The 11,156-nt window shown below is 37.6% G+C and overlaps 1 protein-coding gene and 1 long non-coding RNA gene across 2 annotated transcripts; both read left to right on the forward strand.

Annotated features, from left to right (window-relative positions):
- The first annotated feature begins 2,807 nt into the window (after positions 1-2,807).
- Positions 2,808-11,011, forward strand: LOC128429879 (snaclec stejaggregin-B subunit beta-1-like). Its single transcript, XM_053415737.1, has 2 exons — positions 2,808-3,166; positions 10,114-11,011. The coding sequence occupies exons 1-2, from the start codon at positions 2,839-2,841 to the stop codon at positions 10,449-10,451; spliced, it is 666 nt and encodes a 221-aa protein (XP_053271712.1). The 5' UTR covers positions 2,808-2,838; the 3' UTR covers positions 10,452-11,011.
- LOC128429880 (uncharacterized) lies at positions 8,782-9,743 on the forward strand. The gene is made up of 4 exons (XR_008333915.1): positions 8,782-8,821; positions 9,156-9,205; positions 9,333-9,401; positions 9,721-9,743. It is a non-coding gene; the product is annotated as an uncharacterized LOC128429880 (long non-coding RNA).
- Positions 11,012-11,156: the final 145 nt, after the last annotated feature.

Genomic DNA, 11,156 nt, shown 5'->3' on the forward strand with positions numbered 1-11,156 from the left:
TGCAGTTTGAGGGAGCTGGACCCATGAACACGGAAGTTACAGTGATTTCATGTGTCATGGTGAGCTAATGAACTTTGAGGCAACGCCATTAATAATCCGCATGATGAAAAGTCACAGTAATCTTATGGCTACATTATCAATGTCTTGAGACCCATTAGACACAGTTTGACATGGTTTGTCAAAGTGGATGAGGAGAAATACATCCAAGTGTAAGACGTACCAAAAACAAGACATTTCCTGTTTCCTACAGGGGGCGCTGTCATTTTAAGTCATGATTTCTGTGTAGATGTCTTCAGGTCGCGACTCTTGTCTTATGTGTATAGTTTGGAGTCGATTGGACCAAATATGTCCAAGATACAGAAGCTCGTGTTTTGATGTTGTGTAATCAAACTTTGACCCCACGCCACGGTCACACGGTGTGACGGAAAGTTGATTTTTCAATAACTTTGGATCTCCATCTTGTTGTAATAACACTCGTTTTTTCAATTTTAAGTTGATCTGATGAAAGCTCTACGACAAGTACATCAAAGTAAAAATGTGAAATATGGCCAAAATGGCCACTAAATCTAAAATGGCGAGCTTCCTGTTGCGTTTTTTCACAATGCTCCTTGAGGCTTTTTTGTGCATCTGGTCATGATACACAACTATCCTCGTTTTCATGAGGATCATTGAATGCTAAATGAGGGGCTTTTCCGTAGGTGGCGCTGTTGAGCCATTTTACCGGGCCCACTTCCAAATACTCCAGAATACGTCAATTTTCACCACTTTATAATTTACTGCAAACTTTTAAAACTTTTTGAGCATGTTGAAAAACGCTCAGAATAATCCTTACAATTTCAATAGGGCCTCGCACTCAATAAACAAACTTTAGAAATGAGCCCCTTGAATGACATTGATTAAAATCTTTTTATTTCCCCTCATGAGTCAAAGTATTTCTGATCGTCCTCTTTCTGACAAACTGCAATTTTGACAAATGTACAAATGTAATTTTATGTGTATATGTTTTTTAAATAAAATGTCTCTGCTTGTCGGCTGCTGAACAGGAAACAGTTTTCCACATTTGTTTATGCCTTTGTGTTACTCCATGGAAATGATGACCTCATCATCACTGGATCCTTTTCTCACTAAGGTCCTTCTCCTCCATATTTTAATATTCAAATGATGATATATTTGTGACTACAATACACAAGTCATCAGAGTGAAGGAAAGGAATTGTGGGTGTAACTTTATTAATCAGCTGATTTCTAGAACATTATTTGTTTTGCAGATTTAATAAAACATTTAGACGAAATCGAACCGTAATATGTAAAAACATGTGGGAAATGTAAAAAGCTGACTTTATCTAAATGTAAACTTGAGTGTTGAAAAAAGTGTTAATATTTACTGCTGGGATGTTGCAGTCGACTCAGAGGTCAGAAGGTCATCGTCCTTCCTCTAGTTCTCCGGTGACTCTTCACCTTCATTCAGACCATTTTACATTTGTGTTGACGTGTTGGTTTTAACATTTTCTCTCATTTCAAATGTTCCTGTTCAGTAACAACTTTTGTTCTAATATATGAAAACAAAGGGAAGATTTTAAAGTCAGAGTGTGAAATAGAAAATAGACATGTTTTGTATTTAGATATAAATAACGAAGAGCAAAGAAAAGGGATCAGATGTGACATATAAATGATTTTAAAACATGAGAACATGTGTAACGGCGTCAGCGGCTCGCCCCCCCCCCCCCCCCCCCGGTGTTTGTTGTCACAACATGTAAATCACATCTGTTACATTTGCTTTTCAAATGAGGCTCTGAGGATCATACGAGAGGTGAGTGTGAGTTTAGAGCTGCTTCACTGAGACCAGCCGTCAGCACCGAGAGAAGAAACCACCAGTAAGTTAAACTCTTTTATTCACATATACAAGACAAATATTTATAGCAGATAACATTTTGCTACTGTAATAGCAATAAGATGAAGTATGTAAGAGTACACACACGTCTATACTTGATTTAATAAAGTCTAATTGCACCTTTTACAGTGGTGGAAGATTCTAATACAAATATCACAAAGTGTTGTCTGATTTTTATCTGCTCCACAAACAAACACACTTTGTTCTGTTGTGTTCACGTTTGAGATGAACGACACTGTGTAGACATCCCGTTTGAAATCTTTCAGCTAACCCTGTGTTTGTCTTATTGTGTGTTTCACTTGTGATTGACAGACATCGAACGCACAACATTGCAATCTTCCAGACAGGAGCACAAATTTCAGGTTGTTGTTTTGCACATAGTTTTTAATTTGTATTTTACTGAAATTACAAATTGTTCAAGGTGAAATGAACTGTTCAAGTTACAAACTGTTTCTGAGTTTGTAGAGTTATTTCCTTTTTGTGTTTCAGCAGACTGAAACAATCTGTCGTCCAACGCAGTGAAGATGCAGTGGAGTCTGTTTCTGCTCATTCTGATGGGTGAGTGCGTCATCTCCTCAGCTCGACAAATACACAGCACAACTTCATCTGTATTAGTTTGACCCCCGGACTGTAAAGAAAGATGGACGCCATGACTGCTCCGCAAAACTGAAGCCGAAGCCCCCTGGTGGCGGGCTGCAGTATAGGTCTTAAACCCTGACTCTTCTAAAGATGTTTTTTCCAAACACACTGATGTTAAAAGTTTAGATTTAATAATTTAATTCTATAAATTAAAGCGGTTGTTCCATGACCTCACTCTGACTTCAGTAGAAGTCAATGAATGGAGGAAGTGAGATGTTGAAAGTGATACTCGTGATGAAGATTTGGTCTTTTTATCAGCATCAATACTGAATAATGTTTTCTTCTATTTGTAGGTCAGTGTTTTTCATCATGTGTCAGATCTATCAATACAAATTTATTGATAAGACAAAGAACTGGAGGGATGCTAAGCATCACTGTAGACGTCAATATACAGACCTCGCCACAGTGTATGACATGACAGACATGAAAGCCATGGAGCAACTCTCTGGAGGAGACGCCTGGATTGGACTGAACCGCAGAGGAAACGTAAACACCTGGAAGTGGTCAGATGGGAGCAGTTCCACGTTCAGACTCAACAGTGTTAATAAAGCGTCTGGTGGTAAATGTGTTTCGACTCAGTCAGGAGAATGGAGCTCTGCACCCTGTAATGAGCTAAAACCCTTCTTCTGCTATAAGGGTGAGTGGAGAGTTTGTTTGTGTCTCTGTTCATTTGTTAAATGGATTAAAATAATTTACTCAACTGATTTTCCATTTGGTAGTGGATATGGATTTAGTTTTTATTTGCTTTTCTGACAAATCAATCTTTCAGGTTTTATATTTCCACCATGACAACTAAACGATGATGCGTAGGATTGTTCGGCCTCTCTCTGGATAAAAGATGATCACCTTTTCATTGCTTATCTGGAAACGGCTTAAAACTATTAAATTAGTAATTCTTTTCAAAGTAGACTGTCAGACATTCTGGTTTAACCAGAAAAAGTCCAAGCAGCTACTTCAGTATTGAACTTCTTAATATTATTGTGATGCTTTTTATCAGAGGCCATGATGAGCAAATCCCTGTTTGTTCATGACAGATAACATGATACTGATCAATGAAAAGAAGACCTGGGAGGAGGCCTTGGATTTCTGCAGAGAGAAGCACGATGACCTGGTCTCCATCACCGACCAGAAACAGCAGGAATGGGTCAAAGAGGAAGTCGGGCAGGCCGGGACTGACTTCATCTGGCTGGGGCTGCGCTACACCTGCACCCTGAACATCTGGTTCTGGGTCAATGGTGAGGTACTCAACTATGACAACTGGAATTCAACACAAAGTCCTGACTGTTACTCTGCAGCAGCCATGAAGACAACAGACTATAAGTGGGTCGAAAAGATGGATAATGAGACGTTTAAATTCATTTGTGTCAAATAGAAAGTGTTCAACCCACCTGACCGCAGTGGGGACACTTTTCATAAATCTGGGGCATTTTTTTTCTTTGCTACAAAACTCTATGATACGATACTGCAATACTAGAATATCATACAGTATACTACAATACTGTATGATACAATACTGCAGTACTACAATATCATACAGTATACTACAATACTATATGATACGATACTGCACATTCTGCTCTCTGGGTTTATTGAAAAGCAGCATGACAAACGTAGAAATTACTAAAAGACATTTTTTTGCTTCTACGTATTTAAAGAATATTTAATCTTTTCGTTAACATCTGGTGATGGTTATAAAATGTGTGATACTGTATTTTATTTACTCTGATATTAATAATATATATTTCTGCAAGCTCATGTGAAGTAATAATCGTCTTTTGGGATAAACCATGATCCTGGCTTACCCGGACTTCAATGTGTGAAACAGCTGAATGTTGTGATTCTACAATCAGGTTTGTTTATTTAAAATATGTTGATTATCCTGAAACCTTTTGACTCAGCTTGAGAGTTTTCTTACACAGATTCTTAATCTTTATTAAAGTAGAAAACAAAGACTGTTTCTGATTTCACTTGGTTTGTTGAACGTCAATAAAGAGCTTGTGAAAATGTGCCGAGTGAGTCGTGGGTTAATCTTTAATCTAAATCTGGATCTAGTGAATTTTAAATATTAAATATTACAAATATAAAAAATGTAAATATGGTTCCTTTTGGCCCTTCTAGTTTTCTCTATGTGCACTGGCGTCCTAATTCATTGTATAAAATAGTTTTCCTTCATCTTTTAAATGAATTGTTATTAGAAAATAAATTGTAGATATTTTGTTTCTGTTGAATTAAAAGAAACAAAACTGACACTCAACAATATCACATCATGGCAAAAGAAACAAATGAATAAACTCAAAGGTATTCCATTCCATTGTAAGTGAGGTATCATCTGTGTACACCAGGGGGCGCTCCGGGTGACACTTTCTCTCTCTCGCACTTTTCCAAAAGCGCGTTTTCATCAAATAGTGATTGAACTGAACGCTGGATATTACCCATGATCCTCTGCTTCCTGACCCTGAGGAGCTGCTGCTGTAACAAATCCACCAAGCTGTTCAGAATCCTTCATGTTTAAGTTTCCTGCTGAATATTGAGATAAATTCTGGTTTTTAATAACTTCAGAGTGTTTTGAACTGATCTCAGTTCAGCTTCACTCTTCAGCTGCAGCTGGTTGTGACAGTTTGTGACTCTCAGTCAATTTCTAAAATTCATCAGTCCATTTTTCTCCACAGGCCATAAAGTTGAATTGTGTTGTTTAATAACCGTTTATTTAAGATTCCCTATCTTAAGCTTGTGTTGGGTTAGTCACCAGGTTATGGAATGAAGACTGAAAAAAAAAAGCAAAAACAAAATCTTAAATTATTAAAAGTCAAACATAAACTAGGACTACGTTGTAGCACTAATGGGCCCGAGCACAGGCAATTTCAAGTCTGTTGTGGTCGGTGAAGAGAGAGCGTTCGATGACCTAGCGCTCGTCTATGCATGCAAACGCTTCACTTCCTGTAGCCAGCAGGTGGCGCTATGATTTTAAGTCATGCTGTCTTTGTAGATGTCATCAGGTTGCGACTCTTGTCTTACATGTCTAGTATGGACTCGATTGGACCGAATATGTCCAAGATAAATAAGCTTGTGTGTTGATGGTGTGTAATCAAACTTTGACGCCATGCCACGGTCACATGGTGTGACGGAAAATCTATTTTTGAATAAGTTTAAATGTCCATCTTGTAGTGTCGCCTGATCCTGGTTGCAACTGTTTCACACATATCTTTTTCTGCACAGATTCTGTTGAATTTCCTGTCCATTAAATGCAACCATTGAGACCAATGAGATGGTTATTTTGATGTGTGTGAAATGAAATGTGAATGCACAGTCATATTTTTACGCCATAGTTAAAAGTAAGTGTTTTTCTGCATTAGATGCATGCCGGCATTGTCTTTGATCTCATGTTCTCTGTATCTCTTTCATCGTGATATTGAATCCTGATGGTGCAAATGGATAATGCAACATATTGTGATGTCTTTTACTAAATCATGCTCATGTTGGCATCTGTTCCTTGTTCCAAGTGGTTGGGGTCAATCACTTTCATGGCCATCCAGCTAATGTTCGTTTGTAATAGACAAATGACAATAACTTTTAAAGGTAAATTTGTGTCAAGCTGTATTATACGAATATTTTTTTCCTTTAATAAATGCAATGTTTTATGCATTGAAGCATTACAGCAATGTCTTTGCGCTCATATTCTTTGTATGTCCTCCCTCCTGATGGTGAGTCCTAATGTTGTCAATGGATCTAACAACAAATGGTGATGTCGGATGTTGGATCATGAACATAGTGCCTCCTGATCCTGGTTGCAACTGCTTCACACCTATCGTTGTCTACACAGATACTGTTGAATTACCTGTCCATTAAATGCAACCATTGAGACAAATGAGATGGTTATTTTGATGTTTGTAAATATATTGTGATAATTTAATAATATCCCGACAATAACTAATATGAGAAGCAGTGTAAACACAGTCTCTTAATCTCTAGATAACACAAGTTTTGCCTCTGGCAAACCATGGTCTTACACTGCCCTCTAGTGATTTAATATTGCAGGTACAGCTTAATCGTCTTCATTTGGGTCTTCACACTTTGACGCCCCACCGTTGTCACACGGTGGGACGAAAAATCGATCTTTCAATAACTTTAGATCTCCATCTTGTTTTGATGACACTCAACTAAATTTTAAATTGATCTGATTAAAGCTCTACGACAAGTACATCAAAGTAAAAATATGGAATATGACCAAAATGGCCACTAAATCCAAAATGGCTGGCTTCCTGTTGCAATTTTCATAATGCTCCAAGAGGCTTATTTCTAGTGTTTTTTTAGTGCCAGGGCTGCCCTTTAGGGGGCGCTAGTCAGTTATTTTGCCTCGCCCATTCCTTAAAACCATCTGAATATCTTCAAGGGGGGGGGGGGGGGGGGCTGTTGATACACACATGCAGTTTGAGGGAGCTGGACCCATGAACACGGAAGTTACAGTGATTTCATGTGTCATGGTGAGCTAATGAACTTTGAGGCAACGCCATTAATAATCCGCATGATGAAAAGTCACAGTAATCTTATGGCTACATTATCAATGTCTTGAGACCCATTAGACACAGTTTGACATGGTTTGTCAAAGTGGATGAGGAGAAATACATCCAAGTGTAAGACGTACCAAAAACAAGACATTTCCTGTTTCCAACAGGGGGCGCTGTCATTTTAAGTCATGATTTCTGTGTAGATGTCTTCAGGTCGCGACTCTTGTCTTATGTGTATAGTTTGGAGTCGATTGGACCAAATATGTCCAAGATACAGAAGCTCGTGTTTTGATGTTGTGTAATCAAACTTTGACCCCACGCCACGGTCACACGGTGTGACGGAAAGTTGATTTTTCAATAACTTTGGATCTCCATCTTGTTGTAATAACACTCGTTTTTTCAATTTTAAGTTGATCTGATGAAAGCTCTACGACAAGTACATCAAAGTAAAAATGTGAAATATGGCCAAAATGGCCACTAAATCTAAAATGGCGAGCTTCCTGTTGCGTTTTTTCACAATGCTCCTTGAGGCTTTTTTGTGCATCTGGTCATGATACACAACTATCCTCGTTTTCATGAGGATCATTGAATGCTAAATGAGGGGCTTTTCCGTAGGTGGCGCTGTTGAGCCATTTTACCGGGCCCACTTCCAAATACTCCAGAATACGTCAATTTTCACCACTTTATAATTTACTGCAAACTTTTAAAACTTTTTGAGCATGTTGAAAAACGCTCAGAATAATCCTTACAATTTCAATAGGGCCTCGCACTCAATAAACAAACTTTAGAAATGAGCCCCTTGAATGACATTGATTAAAATCTTTTTATTTCCCCTCATAAGTCAAAGTATTTCTGATCGTCCTCTTTCTGACAAACTGCAATTTTGACAAATGTACAAATGTAATTTTATGTGTATATGTTTTTTAAATAAAATGTCTCTGCTTGTCGGCTGCTGAACAGGAAACAGTTTTCCACATTTGTTTATGCCTTTGTGTTACTCCATGGAAATGATGACCTCATCGTCACTGGATCCTTTTCTCACTAAGGTCCTTCTCCTCCATATTTTAATATTCAAATGATGATATATTTGTGACTACAACACACAAGTCATCAGAGTGAAGGAAAGGAATTGTAGGTGTAACTTTATTAATCAGCTGATTTCTAGAACATTATTTGTTTTGCAGATTTAATAAAACATTTAGACGAAATCGAACCGTAATATGTAAAAATATGTGGGAAATGTAAAAAGCTGACTTTATCTAAATGTAAACTTGAGTGTTGAAAAAAGTGTTAATATTTACTGCTGGGATGTTGCAGTCGACTCAGAGGTCAGAAGGTCATCGTCCTTCCTCTAGTTCTCCGGTGACTCTTCACCTTCATTCAGACCATTTTACATTTGTGTTGACGTGTTGGTTTTAACATTTTCTCTCATTTCAAATGTTCCTGTTCAGTAACAACTTTTGTTCTAATATATGAAAACAAAGGGAAGATTTTGAAGTCAGAGTGTGAAATAGAAAATAGACATGTTTTGTATTTAGATATAAATAACGAAGAGCAAAGAAAAGGGATCAGATGTGACATATAAATGATTTTAAAACATGAGAACATGTGTAACGGCGTCAGCGGCTCGCCCCCCCCCCCCCCCCCGTGTTTGTTGTCACAACATGTAAATCACATCTGTTATATTTGCTTTTCAAATGAGGCTCTGAGGATCATACGAGAGGTGAGTGTGAGTTTAGAGCTGCTTCACTGAGACCAGCCGTCAGCACCGAGAGAAGAAACCACCAGTAAGTTAAACACTTTTATTCACATATACAAGACAAATATTTATATACTAGATAACATGTGTGTTACTGTAACAGCAATTAGATGAACAATGTAATAATACACACACACGTCTATACTTGATTTAATAAAGTCTAATTGCACCTTTTACAGTGGTTGAAGATTCTAATACAAATATCACAAAGTGTTGTCTGATTTTTATCTGCTCCACAAACAAACACAGTTTGTTCTGTTGTGTTCACGTTTGAGATGAACGACACTGTGTAGACATCTCGTTTGAAATCTTTCAGCTAACCCTGTGTTTGTCTTATTGTGTGTTTCACTTGTGATTGACAGACATCGAACGCACAACATTGCAATCTTCCAGACAGGAGCACAAATTCCAGGTTGTTGTTTTGCACATAGTTTTAAATTTTTCTTTTACTGAAATTACAAAGAGTTCAAGGTGAAATGAACTGTTCAAGTTACAAACTGTTTCTGAGTTTGTAAAGTTATTTCCTTTTTGTGTTTCAGCAGACTGAAACAATCTGTCGTCCAACGCAGTGAAGATGCAGTGGAGTCTGTTTCTGCTCATTCTGATGGGTGAGTGCGTCATCTCCTCAGCTCGACAAATCCACAACACAACTTCATCTGTATTAGTTTGACCCCCGGACTGTAAAGAAAGATGGACGCCATGACTGCTCCGCAAAACTGAAGCCGAAGCCCCCTGGTGGCGGGCTGCAGTATAGGTCTTAAACCCTGACTCTTCTAAAGATGTTTTTTCCAAACACACTGATGTTAAAAGTTTTTCCTGTAACTTAGATTTATAATTTAATTCTATAAATTAAAGCGGTTGTTCCATGACCATGATTTGGTCTTTTTATCAGCATCAATACTGAATAATGTTTTCTTCTATTTGTAGGTCAGGTGTTTTTCGTCATGTGTGTTGATTCTATCGGTAAGTAGTGGATATGGATTTTGTTTTGTAATCTGCTTTTCTGACAAATCAATCTTTCAGGTTTCCAGACATCTTTTATCTTCTATATTTCCACCATGAGAATAAACGATGATGCGTAGGATTGTTCGGCCTCTCTCTGGATAAAAGATAATTCTGAGTTCATTACTTGTCTGAAAACGGCTTAAAACTATTAAATTAGTAATTCTTTTCAAAGTAGACTGTCAGACATTCTGGTTTAGGCTCAAATAGTCCAAGCAGCTACTTCAGTATTGAACTTCTTAATATTATTATGATGCTTTTTGATTTATGATTTTTATCGGAGGCCATGATGAGCAAATCCCTGTTTGTTCATGACAGATAAAATGAAACTGATCGATGAAGAGAAGACCTGGGAGGAGGCCTTGGATTACTGCCGAGAGAAGCACGATGACCTGGTCTCCATCACCGACCAGGCACAGCAGGAATCGGTCCAAAATAAAGTCGGGACTGCCAGGACTCCGTTCATCTGGCTGGGGCTGCGCTACACCTGCACCCTGAACATCTGGTTCTGGGTCAATGGTGAGGTACTCAACTATGACAACTGGAATTCAACACAAAGTCCTGACTGTTACTCTGCAGCAGCCATGAATACAACAGACTATAAGTGGGTCAAACAGATGGATAATGAGACGTTTAACTTCATTTGTGTCAAATAGAAAGTGTTCAACCCACCTGACCGCAGTGGGGACACTTTTCATAAATCTGGGGCATTTTTTTTCTTTGCTACAAAACTGTATGATACAATACTGCAGTACTACAATATCATACAGTATACTACAATACTGTATGATACAATACTGCAGTACTACAATATCATACAGTATACTACAATACTGTATGATACAATACTGCAATACCACAATATCATACAGCATACTACAATACTATATGATACGATACTGCACATTATGCTCTGTAGATTTATTGAACAGCAACATGACAAACGTAGAAATTACATTTATCTACATTTGTTTGCTTCTAGGTATTTAAAAAATATTTAATCTTTTCGTTAACAACTGGTGATGGTTATAAAATGTGTGAGACCGTATTTTATCTACTCTGATATTAATATTCATATGTTGATTATCCTGAAACCTTTGACTCAGCTTGAGATTTTTCTTACACAGATTCTTAATCTTTATTAAAGTAGAAAACAAAGACTGTTTCTGATTTCACTTGGTTTGTTGAACGTCAATAAAGAGCTTGTGAAAATGTGCCGAGTGAGTCGTGGGTTATTCTTTAATCTAAATCTGGATCTAGTGAATTTTAAATATTAAATCACACAAATATAAAACATGTAAATAAGGTTTCTGTTGGACCTTCTAGTTTTCTCTATGTGCACTGGCGTCCTACTTCATTGT

The sequence above is a fragment of the Pleuronectes platessa genome, chromosome 23 (assembly GCF_947347685.1).
Source record: "Pleuronectes platessa chromosome 23, fPlePla1.1, whole genome shotgun sequence".
NCBI classification, from domain to species: Eukaryota; Metazoa; Chordata; class Actinopteri; order Pleuronectiformes; family Pleuronectidae; genus Pleuronectes; species Pleuronectes platessa.